The 16,261-nt window shown below is 40.1% G+C and overlaps 1 protein-coding gene across 2 annotated transcripts in view; it reads left to right on the top strand.

The window, feature by feature from the left end:
• Nucleotides 1-16,261, top strand: part of adcy5 (adenylate cyclase 5) — an 88,986-nt gene that overhangs the window by 56,029 nt on the left and 16,696 nt on the right. For both annotated transcript variants that reach the window (XM_085764854.1, XM_085764853.1), the window contains exons 4-9: nt 370-481; nt 3,701-3,828; nt 4,512-4,670; nt 4,766-4,907; nt 7,220-7,357; nt 14,279-14,301. In XM_085764854.1, the coding sequence (XP_085620980.1) occupies nt 370-481; nt 3,701-3,828; nt 4,512-4,670; nt 4,766-4,907; nt 7,220-7,357; nt 14,279-14,301 (702 nt within the window). The remainder of the gene's footprint in view (nt 1-369; nt 482-3,700; nt 3,829-4,511; nt 4,671-4,765; nt 4,908-7,219; nt 7,358-14,278; nt 14,302-16,261) is intronic.

Genomic DNA, 16,261 nt, shown 5'->3' with positions numbered 1-16,261 from the left:
AATGTTCAGTCTTCGCTTATACTTGTTTGTGTGCAGGTTCAGTGATACGGTTGTTTTTCTTTGTTGTTGTTGTTATCATGGTCTACGTATAAAACAACACTAATAAGTCTGTAATTAAATTATAAAAAAAAAAAGATTATAAAATTACAAAAATATCTCAACATTTATTATGCAAATCATAATTTAACCTGTTTACTACATAATAAAAGTGTGACACATGGTCTACTGTATGTGTTGGTGCATCTCCAGATGTGTTATGGTCCAAATCAAAAAAATCAAGTCCAACACTGATTTTATTTTACTATGATATTATAATTGTTATAATATTATGGTTTAATTGTGTCTCCTGTTTTTGTTTTTTTCCTGCAGCATCTTATTTGCAGACATTGAGGGTTTCACCAGTCTGGCATCTCAGTGCACAGCGCAGGAGTTGGTGATGACGCTCAATGAACTTTTCGCCCGTTTTGACAAGCTGGCAGCGGTAAGGACACAGCATATTGATGTATATTATAAGTCATGCTCACAAACCATGCTTATATTTTTCAGATATATCTAGCATAGCTCCTATTTGATGTGTTTTAACTTTCTTTTTTAGAGGGAATGATGTTTGTTTAGTGGAGTCCAAAAGTCAAAGAGCCCTATTAAGAATGTGGGCTAGTTTCCTAAGATAACTGTGGGATACTGAGTTACACTGGGTTCCTTGAAAGCATCTGCAGTTATATTTGTGTGTAACTTTAGTTTGAGGTCAGATAAGTCTGAGCATATGTGTCTATGTTCTCCCTTCCTCTGGTATCTGAGTGAAGTGCACATCCTGTAGGTTGTGACAGATCGAGAAAGGTCACAAACTCACCTGCTTTTCCTGTGGTTTGATGTTTATTTAACCTGTGGCTGCAGCGGCATGTGAAGCTGACTGTGTGTGTGCAGAGCCGTGGCACCACTCTCATGAGTGCACCTGTCTGTGGTCATCACAGTGTAGCGACGAGAACTCTTTCCATCGTGCACAATGTCCTTGTTTCAAGGCTCGTCTTTCGTGTTACTGTTTCATGCTCAGATAAAACCTGCAGCCTGATCACTTCCTGAACGTGCACAGAAATGCACAACCCTAACTCTAAGTCTGAGGAGCAGTGAAGAAGGACTCGACCTCGAGTGTTAACAGGGTAGAGAGTAGAGGAGGAGGAGGGGCTGTCATGAAACTTGTCAGCAGGAGCAGATAAAGCCTTTAGCTGTTGGATTTTTGCACCACCACAGCTGTCTGAGAGTGTGATCTATTATTAAAACACTGGTAATATAGTGCTAAATATTTCATGATATGATTTCAATCTGTCAGGGGAGTAATCAGCATTATTTTTATATAAGGAAGGAAGTCGGCAGATGCAGCCAGTGTGGACTGTTGTCTTTGTTGAGCGTCTGTTTGTTCAAACCTGAGCCAGCTCTGAGGCTGTGACGTATTTGTCTGTATCGACCAAAACCATATCACAGCTGGTTGAGATCATGAGGGGTCACAAGGTAAACCAGAGGTCACAAGATGGTTAAAACGCTGGTGAAAAAGAAAAGTATAACATTTGTGTTTTGAATATTTTTTTGAAGGTCATTCTGTGGGTGAAGTGGCCACAGCCTGTAAATAAACCTTTGTTTTTATGAGTCACAAGCCTAAATGAGTGGGCACCAGTATTTTGAGACTAGTTTAACTTTAGCCTGGCTAAAGATGATGCATGTAAAACTCAAACAGAGGAGAAAGATGCATTTTCAACCTCATATGTGACCTTTGTCCTCTGCATTTAATCCTTGTTTCAGTGCGGTTTTGTACTAAATTCAAAAGTACAGATAAAACTCCTCCATTTGCATCAATTGTAGCATTTGGGAGGTGTCTTAGAATGAAAAAAATGGACTTATGAAATACATACATCATCTGATGATTACATTAAAACAGACATTTGCACAGATTTCCAGGGTTTAGAGGGCAGCTCCAAGACTTCTATTCTCCGTCTGCCATCAATATCCTGCAGCCTCACGTGTCTGCAACTCATTTCCAATATCCAATATCCCAGCTTCATAAGCAGCACATTCATGAATATTGATAGTTTCTTTATCCAGAAGCTTCACTGTTTGTCCAGCCACGGCTGGATGTATGTAATTTGTTTGTGAAAGGTGAAACGATGTGCTAATCAATATTTATGTGTGAAACAGGCATAATGGCATTATAAACCAGAAACGTTGCTACTGACGCTTTTATGTCCATGCCAGATGCACGAGCGCACACACACACACACACACACACACACACACACACACACACACACACACACACACACACACACACACACACACACACACTCCGTCTATGCTCTTCACACAGTGGGTCTTTTTGTATTTTCCCAGAGCCATGTGCTGGAGAGATACTCAGGTGGCTATCATGAGACACAGTGTTCTCCCGAGCCTTACGGACACACACGCACACACACACAAACAAACACACACATGCACACAAATACACAAACCATTTTATGGTCAACTCACACTCTGCTAAGAGTTCTTTCAGTTCTCAGGCTAATGTGTAAAATCTATACTAAAATGCAGTTATTGTCTTGGCTGTGTGTGTTTTCTCGTCTCAGTGGAGGAGGTTTGGGGATGAGGCTGAAAAACAAATCGTGTACTCACCTCTGCTGGTATCTTTATGTGCAGATAAAGTAGAACAGCAATGGAGGACGAGCTGAGAGATAAACTGAGCAGCAGCTCTGAGATTAGACATTTTTAATCAATTGTTAATATGCAGAGTGATTAGGAAGCTGTAGGTTCAAAAGCCTGTTCACCTCTGAAATTGTTTTATTGCTTCAATATTTTATCACATATTGTAGATTGGAAACTTTGTTGTAGTTTAAGGACGTGTTCCTGGAAAACTTCTGGTTTCTATGGAAAGAAGAAAATCGTACACATATAGGAACTGCACCAAACATCTTAAAAAAGTCATGAGCTGAAACCTTTTACTTGAAAACTTTTACTTTTGCTGAATAAAATAAATTGAGCCAAGTTGCAAAATGCAAACTGTGGAGAATTAATCACACAATGGCGTTTCTTTTCACTTCATACAACAGATCATGAGGTTGGTCATATTACCAATTCTTCTTGGAAGAACAAGATGTTTGAGGAGGAGGAAAAAAAAATACAATGGCAACATACAGCAAATGGATTAAACACTGAATTGTTTCATCTTGGAGTTCATATAGGAGCGACCTTAGGTTATTTCTGGGAGGAATTCAGCTACCTGCAGCCAATCTGCTGTATTATTTTAATGGTGTGGCATTTAGTTTTAATGCTGCTAGACAATTCTTATATTTAATACATTTTTTTCTACTTTGGTGGACTGCTAAGTGCTAAAATTGGTTTTAGCTACATGGTTGTGGTTTGTTTAGAGCGTTACATACAATATTCCTCAATAGACAAACGCTGACACAAACAAACAAACATATTAGCACATGTACATACAAAAAGCCCAGGTCCACAGGTTCCTCCACACTACTAAGTCACTACTAGTATTTAAGCATGAATGAATTTCTGGTGTGTAAACAGAACAAGCTGTACAGCCCCTCAAGGGAAGAAATGTAAAAGTGAAGTCATTATGATCCTCTGACACACGTGTTGTAAATTCAATGTATGAGCTGCTGTATATTTCCAGTAAGTTGTTGTTCCTCCTCTCTGACAGGAGAACCACTGTCTGCGGATCAAGATCCTGGGAGACTGCTACTACTGTGTGTCTGGGCTGCCAGAGGCCAGGGCCGACCACGCCCACTGCTGTGTGGAGATGGGCATGGACATGATAGAGGCCATCTCGTAAGTTACCAGTGGGGCTCGGAGTAATGTACTGTAATGATAATGGAAGCTCTTCTCTCCACTTGTCCAGCACAGTGGCAAAGGATCTTCCTGCTCTAATTACATGTATCATTATTTCTACAGACCAAGTAGGCCACTGGTAACTGCTAAGCTAAAGAAACTAGTAGATCATGTGATTAGCACATAAACAACAGAAACAGAAATAACTGGAAAAGACAATGCACAACTCAAATCACTGTGCTTTTTCCACTGAAGAGAGCTTTTAATTTGAAGGACTATATTAATGCATAATGTAGTAACATTGAGATGAGAATATCAGAGTCTTTTTCATATCAAACAGAGGAAATTAGAAATGAACCCTTTTTTCCTGACCAAAGTTTTACATATAAAGAAGCTCTCCTGTCGTGGTCCAGTCTCTGAATCTAGCATCAAATGTGCTTTTTGTGCTAACCCTAACAGAACCAGTTTGCACCAGTTCATTTTGAAACTCCAACTCAGTCACATGGCATTTTGTCGACCAATTATTATGACCAGTCAGTCAGAGATATTCAAGGTCATAGGACTGGCCCTGCTGTTGTGGTCCATCCAAAAATGGAAATGGAAAGGAAGAAGATCCAGCTCAACAGCGCAGGGATGATGTTGATGAAAGATACTTTGACTGACTGTTGTGGTGTCTCTTGCAGGCTGGTACGGGAGGTAACTGGGGTAAATGTGAACATGCGAGTGGGTATCCACAGCGGCAGGGTGCACTGCGGGGTGCTGGGACTCAGGAAGTGGCAGTTTGATGTCTGGTCCAATGACGTCACATTAGCCAATCAGATGGAGGCAGGGGGCCAAGCTGGGTATGTATCTCCACACTCAAACCAACCATAAACCAGTGTGTTTTTATTAAAACTGTGTTTACTGCTGATGCTGATGTGAGTTGTTCTCATTTCAGGCGTATTCACATCACTAAGGCCACTATGAATTATCTGAATGGTGACTATGACGTGGAGCCGGGAGCAGGGGGAGATAGAAACGCCTGGCTGAAGAAGAACAACATAGAAACCTACCTCATTGTGGGCTGCAGTCAGAAAAGGGTACAGTCCTTGCCTTTGTCCGAATATATGCTCACATATAAAGGATATATACCGTAATAAGGGCATATTATTTAAAGCTGCAGCAAACGTCAAGTAACATACTTGGGCAGGTGCTGTATAGTAGATATAAGAGTTGTTTTTGGTTGGATTTAAGCGTGCCAAGAATGTATTAAAGGTGCCATGTTGTATAAAATGAAATTTCAACCTATATATTTTCTGAATTATAGATCAGCTCTAGGTTCTATATCAATACTATGAAAGTATCAAAACCTCAGTTTACAGAGATATAGAGCGCACGGCCCGTATTCAGAAACTGAGCCCTAAAATCATGACTTCCTGTAACTTTGTGATGTCACAAAGAAACAAGCACCACCCACCTGAATCTATCATCCAATTTTAACAGCCAGCCAATCAGAAGAGAGGCTTAGATCCTCCTCTCCTCTGATTGGCTGAGACCAACCTGTTGTGAGAAGTCTGAGAGATTAGATGTAAAACTAAATTTAGATGGTTTTTGGCTCTCAAAACCACAAAAATATCTTGTTATGGATCAACACGTCAAAGAAAACATGATTAAAGATGCTAAAATGCCTATTTTGAGGCATGGTTTTTAAGTGAATGATTGTACCTTTAAAAAGCCTCAAACGTATCTGTTTAAAATGAACAGCCGGTTAAAGCTGGATAAAAAATGAAAATAAAAAACAGAACTCTTAATTCCTAGGTAAAATGATTTTCTAAAAATACCATTTGTTCTGCAGACTTCCTGTAGCTTCACCATTTATTGTCTCGCAAGGTCTAATCTGCTGCCTCGGGCCTGATGTATCTGCTTTAAGGCTTGAAAAAACACAGTGTTAACTGTTGCACATATCATTGTTTATAAAGCGCGATTCTGTCACATGCAAAAGTGCGTTGGAGAGAGGAGTTCATCTCTGCTTCGCTGCATGAGCTCCAGTTTGTTTATGACTGTACTCCTTTTATCAGCTGTCTCTGTCCTCCAGCACTATCACAAGCTGTGATTATAGATAGCATGTCATGTGAAGTGATATCTTCCTCTCACTTTGCTGCTCATGCTGTGAGACAGAAGGAAGATTGTATAATCTAATTACTGTGGTTACTTTTTATATTCCTATTTTTTGAAAAGAAAAAAAGGAAAAAAAAACACCCTAGAGACAATATGCTGTCTTAAAATAAGCAAAAAGAGATTGCATTTCCAGAGCAAACAAAAACAGTGTTACAGTGTGATGCTTTTATTTACTGCCTCTCACAGTTTGACGAGTAAATAGATGTTTAATGTTGATGTCTGCAGTGGGAGGGGATTATCTCCTGGTGCATTTTCTGCTGTAGATTTTATCGTATATACACAACAACACTGCAGCTGATGATGATCTATGCTCGCTGCTGCTGGTGTCTTGGATTTGACTGCTTGTTCAATGGTGAAAATAGGTAGATAAAAATAAAAGTAATGGCTGTTCTGGAGATGAGACTGCAACAACAGGCTTTTTAGTTATCACGGTTACAAAAAATAGAAAGTCAGACTGATCATTAGAAGCTTTGATTAAATTGTCGTCTGCATCAGTAAAGACTTGAGCTGAATAATGTGAAGCCAACCACCTACAGACAGAGTTTAATATGTACATCTTTGCATTATAATTTACAAACACGGACTGTAAATAAAGATGGACGTAGCCTCCGTGACATCCGATAGATTTCTGGAGCTCAGAGCGGGCTGCTGCGCTGCCATCACCTTGGCAGTGCCCGGCCCCTCCTAAATCCTGGTTAATCCCAAAGAGGCAGGGAATCGGGGATCACCCATCTCACTAAAAGCAGCCTCAAACACCCTCAATTTTGCTAAACTTAAAGCCTTAATAAAATCAGAATGGGTGAGTTTTATACAAAAAGGACAAATTAGCTGCTACAGACACCAAAACCACTTTTTGTACCAGACTGTTTATTTCTGCTGTAAAACCTGAAAGTGCATGACTCAGTTTTGGAGGCGTCCTCTAGTGGCCAGTTGAGGAACTGATCTTACTTCATTATTTCAGCCCCAGAGTTTCTTGCTTGGATGCAGCTCAACTATTTGTCTTTTTGAGAAACATAAAAGTAACTGACTGTCAAATAAACTAAGCTGGAGTTTGAAAGTGTTTTTGTTAAACGGTGCATATAAAAAAAACATCACACCCCATTAGAGGCAGTGTATGCTGAACTGGCTGCTACAAAACCAAACAAGAAAAAGTGTATTTATTTCTGTCTATTCTCATTTTCTTTGTCGTCATATAGTGAATATACTCTGACCTGCATTTCTGTGTCTTCCACAGAAAGAGGAGAAGGCGATGATCGCCAAAATGAACCGACAGAGGACCAACTCTGTGACCCACAACAGCGGCCACTGGACCGACCGTCCCTTCTACAACCATCTGGGTGGGAACCAGATCTCCAAGGAGATGAAGAGGATGGTGAGGAAGATTTTTTTTTTTAAAGAAAGTCCCAATTGTTACACGTGTCCCACCCATCTTTGCTCTATAGTGTCTCTATCACGCTTTGCCGGTGTTATGAGAGCGCCGCAGCCAGGTGACTCTATTGTCAACATCTCATCTCGGCTCTCGTTTGGTGATGATGAACCCGCCACATTGTTAATACCCATAATCCTTTCATCTGCAGTCCTGATAAGCAGGAGCGATGGAGCCTACATGGCACACGCCGCCTCTCTGGCATCGCCTCGTGTCCCTGAGAGACTCCCGGGAGCACTCAGAGACACAAAAGCAACATGTGGGCGGCTGAAGTGAAGCAGGTACCACAACAAACTGCTGGTCCTCTGCTGCCAGCTGGGTAGTAAAAGAAGAAAAAACAAAACAAGAAAAGAGCTAAAGAGAGAGAAAGAGAGAGGCTCCCATCGTCCTAACTTCACCCTCTCGTGGGCTGAATTAGATGTGAAGGAACAGCAGCGATGTGACCACACCGAGAATCATTTTTATTTACGTACTGTGGCTCTCCCTGCTGAGCCGACCCTGTAAACACTGACTCACTCACAGAATGGATACTCTCACATTTGAGTCACACACACACACATACACACGCACCATTGTTTTTCTTTATATCCATATCATCCATCCACCCACCTCTCTAGCTGAATCTATTATTGGGCAGACAGTGAGGAAGGTCAGGCCACACACACACACACACACACACACACACACACACACACACAGTTCTCTATAAGTTTTTCATTTCTCTTTAACGCTCCCTTTTATCAAGTTTAGGTTTACTCATGATGGGGAGTTTGTGGAAAACAATGTTTTCTCATCAGGGTTATCTCAGTTTGAGCTGGAGACACTATGCATTTATAACAGAGACCCTGCGTTTCCAGCCTGGGGTCATGGAGTTTGAAAGATGCATAAAGCAGAGAGAGAGAGAGAGATCCTGCTGTCAAGATGTATTATGGGAATTGTGGGATCCAGTGGACAGAAAGTTAAGATATCTCTCTGTCTCTCATGATTACTGCATGAAGTACAGTACACTGATCAGTCACATTATTAAGACCAGTGAATCCTGTTTATAGACAGTACACGTATGCATACACAAAGAACTGTATGCATACATGTAGACGTAGTGAGAACATTTGTTACTATTAGTAACTGGACATTAGTGACAGTGGTTAATTGTTTGGAAAAGATGCATCTACGGCTCATGATAACATCAAACTCTCAGTCTGAGGGAACTTAAACACACATCTTGTGAATCACTTTGGATAAAAAGATGTAATAGTATGAATACTACGATCATTTTAAACGTTTAAACTTTATATAGCACCTTTCATAATGTGAAATACAGATCAAAGTGCTTTTATATTAACACTTTGATGGTAAAGGCTCTGAAAACAGAATGCAGGAAAGCTGAGTGTAAATGGAGAAAAACTAAACTTCAAATCCACCATGACCTCTACAAACAAAGTCTTTGTAATTTTAACCATGGGTTATTCAAGGCTAGACAGCAACACTTTACTGAAATGATTAATAAGAACATCAACAACACTCGTGCTCTGTTTGCTATGGTTGATAAGCTTACAACCCCCCCAAAAGAGATAGCTTCAGAACTCTTTTCCACAGAAAAATGCAATGAATTTGCTTACTTCTTCAATGAAAAAATCTAATCCATAAGGCTAAATATCAACACAAATCAGCAAAATAATACAATGATGCAATCCCTAAAATCACCTAGGAATAAATCAACTGTAATGTCAGAGTTTAATACAGTTGACCAAAAAACCTTAGAAGAAACAGTTCAGCATCTTAAAACATCGACATGTTGTCTTGACACAATACCATCTGACTTTTTTAAAACTATTATAAGCTCTGTCCAAACAGATCTGCAGCAAATAATAAATTGCTCACTTCAATCAGGCACGTTTTCTAAACCCCTGAAAGTAGCTGCCATCAAGCCGCTCTTAAAAAAGAGAACATTGGATACTACCATTTTAACCAACTACAGACCCATCTCAAATCTTCTCTTTATAGCCAAGATCGTTGAGAAAGTGGTTTTTAATCAACTCAGCAACTTCTTGAACTCCAGTGGACTCTTTGACAAATTTCAGTCAGGCTTCCGACCTCACCACAGTACAGAAACAGCTCTTATTAGAGTGTTAAATGACATAAGGTTGAACACTGACTCAGGCAAGGTGTCAGTTCTGGTCCTGTTGGATCTCAGTGCTGCGTTTGACACTGTGGATCACAGTATACTGCTGGACAGGTTGGAAACCTGGGCAGGACTCAGCGGGACAGTCCTAAAATGGTTCAGGTCCTACTTAGAGGAACAGAGTTATTTTGTGACCATTGGTAGTTATCAATCCGATCGAGTGGCTATGACATGTGGAGTTCCTCAGGGGTCAGTCCTTGGACCCCTTCTGTTTAACCTGTATATGCTGCCTTTGGGTCAAATTCTACAGAACTCTAATGTCAACTATCATAGTTATGCAGATGACACACAGATATATCTTGCACTGTCTCCAGATGACTGCAGTCCAATAGAGTCATTATGTCACTGTTTAGAGCAAGTCAAAAATTGGATGAGCCAAAATTTCCTTCAGTTAAATCAAGAACAAACTGAGGTCATTGTTTTTGGAAATAAAGAGAAGAGGGTTGCTGTCAGTAAACACCTTGAGTCACTGTCTTTAGAAACTAAAGACCATGTCCGAAACCTTGGCGTGCTGATAGACTCAGGTCTGACCTTCAACAGCCATATCAAATCAGTCACCAAATCAGCCTTTTATCAACTTAAGAACATATCCAGAATTAAGGGTTTTATGTCCCAAACTGATCAGGAGAAGCTGATTCATGGTTTTATCTCCAGTAGACTAGACTACTGTAACGGTCTTCTGACTGGACTCAAACAGCTGCAGCTCATTCAGAACGCTGCAGCTCAAGTTTTAACCAGAACAAAGAGATCAGATCACATCACCCCGGTTCTTAAGACCTTACATTGGCTCCCAGTCAGCTACAGAATAGATTTTAAAGTTCTGCTACTGGTTTACAAATCACTGAATGGTTTAGGTCCAGAATACATGAAAGACATGTTAGTAGAGTATAAACCCAGTAGAGCTCTGAGATCTACTGACTCAGGTCAGATAGTGGAGCTCAGAGTTCAGACCAGACATGGTGAAGCAGCATTTAGCTGTGATGCTGCAACAACTGGAACAAACTACCAGCAGAACTGAAATCAGCCCCAACTGTCAGCACTTTTAAATCCAGGTTAAAAACATTTCTCTTTTCACGTGCTTATAGCTGAGAACTTAAAACTTGATCTATTTTCTTTTATTTGCTCTTGCTTTTAACTCTGTTTTTAGTGTTTTGTTTGTTTTTATTCTGTCTTATGCTTCTTTTTTTAATGTTTTGTCTTTATGTAAAGCACATTGAGTTGCCTTGGTATGAAATGCGCTATATAAATAAAGATGCCTTGCCTTGCCTTGCCTTATATGAGGAGAAAATAAGAATAAAGATAATAAAAGTTGCAATGAAAACAGAAAGGAAAGGAAAAGGAAAAAGGGTATGGAGGTAAAGGGATATAAAAACCGGTAAAGAGTGCAATATTAGGATGTTAAACCATAAAAAACAACATAAAACAAATGTAATATAGAGCCCATTCTGTATGAAATTGATCACAGACTTAGAATCAGAGCAGTAAACATATCATAAACTGTCCCATATGAAACATTACATAAATAATGTACTATCTTACCTTAAATCTTATTTTTAATCTACTTATTATCCCGTGCTTTTATTCTGAAGGCGAGGTGTGATATATATTTATCATGCTTCAAAACAGTTTCCACCTCCAGGTAATTTGTCTTTATACAATAAGTAGTTTGTAGGTTGTTATTTCTCAGCCAACATGGCTGAACAGACAGAGGAAAGAGCGCCACCTGCTGAAACTGTGACATTCAGAGCAACAAAGTGATTACAATGAGATTTACAGAGAAGAATTTGATAGAAAAAAACAAACAAACACAACAACTAAGATGATTCATCTTTAAAAAAAAAAATCCCCTGTTGTTCCGGTTGAGTTCATGCAATTACTGGTCCTGACATCGTGTGCGTATCAGATGCATGTGTCACCAAAGTGTGTGTGTGTGTGTGTGTGCATATTTGTTCTTTCAGAGTTTGCAGAAACATTAGTGCTTTTGACAGCAACTTTATTTGCCACAGTTGAGTTTCCCTTTATTGTCAAACCCCCCTCACCCCACCACCACCACCGCCCGATTCCCCCTCCGCCCCCCCGGCTTATCACTCTCTTCCTCTGTCTATCTCCACACTGCTCATTAATCACCCAGGAAGCTGTGAAGATAAAGGAAGTTGCAGAGCGTGAAGAGTCAAAGACGTGCAGAGGGCATGGGGGGGAAATTTTATATCGATGGCAGCGAGAGAGGGAGGGAGGGAGGGGTGTTATGGATGGATGTTCTGTTTTTTTTGTTTTTTTTTTGTTTTTTTGTGTTCTGCTCGATCCCGACACTGATGGTGTCGAGCTTTGGTCTGCAACTAACTTTTGAGTTTTTCACATGCACATGCTTTCTCATTTCTGCTGCTGTTTGTTCTTCCACATGTTGAGAAACAGTGGAACGAACAGGAGCAGCAACATCTCTCGGCCTCCACCTGTACTCACAGGACTCACAGGACTCAAGAGCTCAGCTCCTGATGCTCCTTCATTAACGTGTTCATCCACAGGAGGGAGCCAGAGACACACACTCTGTTAGACGGAGACATGGACCCTGAATGCAAATGAGACCTGGGCCACAAATGTTCAGGACAGATCAGTTATCATTTCAGAGAGCTGAGTTAAAAGTAGGAACTTCCTGATCATAGTTTAAGTACTTACAGTTCTTACAACATTTCACTTGAAAATAGTCATATTAGTGAAGCTAAACAGCTCAATACCCAAATCTAATAATGGATGTAACCTTCCTGTGAGGGTTTGTTGTGAGTCAGACAGCCTGTCTATGAATGCCACCTTTTGTTTTCTGCAAAATGTCACAGAAAAAGATGCAAAATCATCATGTGTGGTGGTTTATGGGCTCTGATTCAGTTAGTGGGTGGAGGAGTGGGGCTGCTTTTGCATGTTATGTATATTTTTAGGGAGTGCAGCACACTGCTTTGATATCATGTACTCCACACACCATTATTACCCATAATACAAACTCTTGTGACCCTAATTAGTTTCCTTTTATAAGAAGATGCGAGAGACTGAACTTAATAGGATGAGGAAACGATAAAAATAAATGTAAAATTATGATTTCCAATTCACTGATTTGTTTTTCATCTCGGGGATAAACTCTTGAACCCACCACTACGTCACACTACAACAGGATTACATAATAATGTATGCAGAAATGTTATTGTTCAGAAGAAGATACTGGATGTGGATGATTATTTAACGTGAGTCATTGGGCTCAGATTATCAGTCGGAGTCAGGGCGATGAAGGAAGAAGCTGAACGTGCACTCAGCTCTTTGGGTAAAGCATTAAAACAAATCTGATTCAAGTCTTCTGTTTTTTTCATCTGATCGATTATGAACCTCTTTAACTCTTATTCAAGAGCATTTTGGAGGAAGAAACAGAAAAGTGAAACTCTTCCACTTTGTGTCTGCTCCACACTGTAACCTCCACTTTTCATTCCTCCCCTCGGTGACTTGTTCTTTCTATCTCAGATCTCAGGACTTTGCCGTCTCATTATAATCACCCGTGAACCGCACACTCTTTGTTTCTCGCTGTGCAGAGCTGAGAACTGATGGGATAAGAATAGAGCGCTGCCAATCTTCAGCCCAGTTTGACGCAAATATCTTTCATTTTTGAGACGACGCCTACTTCATTTTTTCTTTTTCTTTTTCTTTTTTTTTCCCCCTGCTCCCTCTCTTCCAGCCACGGGGAGCCTCTCCTTTCATACCTCCTGCTTCATTTCATTTTTCTCTGGCTCTTTCTAATTATCTGTGTCAGTGAGTTAGTTCTTGGAGGAGGGATGTTATGTCATCAGCTGTTATTTTTTGCAAATTACAATGTGTTGAATGTGCTAATTATTATTATTATTGAACAAGTAGATGTGCAGTCAGAGGGATGATTAGTTGGACTGAAGCTCCTTAACTCAGTTTTTAATTGGGGGTAAAAAAAAAAAGAAGTTGTATTTAGAGGATTAAGATAATTTGGTTTGGTACAAGTTATAGCAACACCACATACGTATTAAACAATAAGTGCATGAACTGTGGTTTATTTAATCTATAAGTTAGGAAAAAAAGTGTGTGGGCATCACTGCTGAGCTTCCTCTCATCCGCTGCATTGATGCTGAGGATCTAGATGTCTGTGCTGCAGTGAACGATTATGTTTCATCTGCTCATTATTCATGATTTAACAGTTATCATTATCTCCTCCGCTCTAAGTTGTTGTTAAAGTTTCCAGAGTTTGAATTTACTGTGATTTAAAGAAGGAAAGTGGAAAGGGTTATAAAAAATACAGTTATAAATGTAAATTATATCAAGTTATTTAGCAGTTGTCAGTGGTTCATGAGATCATTTTTTAACTGTCAGTAAATGATAAACAAAGTATTGAGATGAACAGTTACAGTACAGTATGCTGCACAGACGTTTCTTATAGATGATTTAAACTTTTATAACTAATAGCTAATTAGTGGGGGAGAATGCTTTATAAATGATGAATTAAGTTTTTACTAAAACTAAACTCATGGTTTATAATGTCTAGTTGTATAAAGGGTTACTGGGATTTGTAAATCTTTGATGGGATGAGTTGGGGGAGTCACGTTTCCAGTCGTTGCTGTCAGACTAGTTAATCATCTGTTAACATCTAATTGTTGCATGTTTCTGTTTTCTTCTGTGTCTTGCAGGGTTTTGAAGACCCCAAGGACAAGTGAGTAGTGACTTACCGTCAACTCTCATGTGTGTAAATCACAACCTGCACTTCTCATTTCAAAATCAACATGAACCCTGAAAGAAAATCATAACTGGCATAACTTTAAAGTCATTATAAAAGAGTTTGAGTCAGGTAGGACATTGCTGTGCTGTGTGTTTTTATCCCTGCGATCCCAAAGCGGAAAACACACATTAGCATGAGCAGTGTGTTGAAGTGCTGTGAGACTTAACGCTGTGGCTGCTTATCACTGATGTAAACGCCCATTAAGATGCTCTGCAATGTGCCCAAACAAAGCACAGATGGTGGCATTAAAGCACCGTGCACCTGGATGCTATAAACACCTAGAGAGCTGAGCATAAAAGTTTAATGACACGAGTCAAGTTTCCAACCTGTTGCTGCCGCTGCTGCTGCTGCAGAAATGATATGCAAACAAACAAGAAGAAAGTCTTTCTATGTTCTGTGGGGAGTTGGTTTCTGCACAACTTCACCTGATGATGCATCAACACGTCAAACACCACAGGACGGTACAGGGGGTGGACGGAGCAGCAGAAACACCTCATGCAAAATTAAAACGTCCAATTAAGTCACTATCGCAACGGCTGAAAAAAATCGTTCTCTGCGTCTTCGTCGTCTGCCGGTTCGTCTCTGGTTTTCAAAGTGGGGGGAGGCTCAGCTGGAGAGAGATAGCAAGGGCAACATCTGAATGCAAATCAGGCAGGTTTGTGTGTCTGTCAATCATTCATGCAAGATCAAACCAAGCCCCTGCAGACCTGGTGAAGCAGATTAACGTGAGCAAGTTTGTTTTTAATTTTTTAAAAAGATAAAAAAAATGCCTGAGGATACGTCGTCCTGAACTTTAACTTTGATGCTTGTTTATTTAGCTGTGAATATTTAATGATGGAGAAAAAACACTTAGACACAGAGTTTTTTTTAGGAGCTTTGGAAAAAAAATAAAAAAAGTCATTTTGCACCACGGCTTTAAATCTGCTGCTGTTCAGTTAGTTTTCATTTTCAAACTCAGAAACCATGACAACGAGTGACAAGACAAAGTAATTTTTAAGCTTTTGTGGCTGGAGGACTTAAAGGGATAGTTCAACAGTTTGGCGAATTGGCCCATTGCCATAATATATCCCTATAGTGTTAGGAGTAGGTTCGTTACCTTTAATTGTCGGTGCAAGCTATTTTTATGAGATAATAACGGAACATTACCAGACAGAGTTGATTGCGAGGTAAATTCATGCAAAACCTCTGATGTGCGTTCCTGTCGGGGGCAGTTTTTCAGCAAGCAGTCTCTGTATTTGCCTCAAAAACAACTGTGTATTGTAACATTCTGTTATTATCTCATAGTGTGGTGAATGTGCAGGTCACAACTTGTCCAGCAGAGCGTTTTTGAGTTGTTGGATTGTGTATTTGATGAGTTTGATGAGGGAAACCAAGAAATCTGATTAGCCTCAGTAGCGTAGCTCTGAGCAGCTTGCGACTCTGCTCCACCGTTCTAAAAATAACTTGCACCGAACAAACCTGTAACGAACCTACTGCTATGACTATATGGATTATGGCAATGGGCCAATTTTCAAAAATTTTGAACTATCCCTTTAAAGTTACCCCATGTTACCATAGAAACCCAGATATTAAGTGGATGGGGCAGGTTTTACAGCTGGTAACTGCTGCTGATTGACAGTCAGCTGAGTCAGCCTCACCTGTTTGTAATGTTAGTGACTGTGATAAAGTTGTGTCAGACTCTTAAGTCCTTTTTTCACAGGGAGTTGAAATGATTCCGTCTGAATTCAAACATGTTGTCGTCCTGCTGTCAGACGGAGGCGCTCATAAAGTGGAGCAGCCAGCTGTGACATGCACAGTATAAAAGTGTCTGTCAGTGATCACAGAGCTGCACTCACTCAAGTGTAGACGCCATCCTCCTCCTCTTCCTCCTCCTCCTCTTCCTCCTCCTCCTCCT

Source organism: Trachurus japonicus, chromosome 21 (genome assembly GCF_045865225.1).
Source record: "Trachurus japonicus isolate A0001 chromosome 21, Traja_1.0".
Taxonomy (NCBI): Eukaryota; Metazoa; Chordata; class Actinopteri; order Carangiformes; family Carangidae; genus Trachurus; species Trachurus japonicus.
The sequence above is the reverse complement of the archived record's forward strand: the minus strand, read 5'-3'. Positions and strand labels throughout refer to the sequence as shown.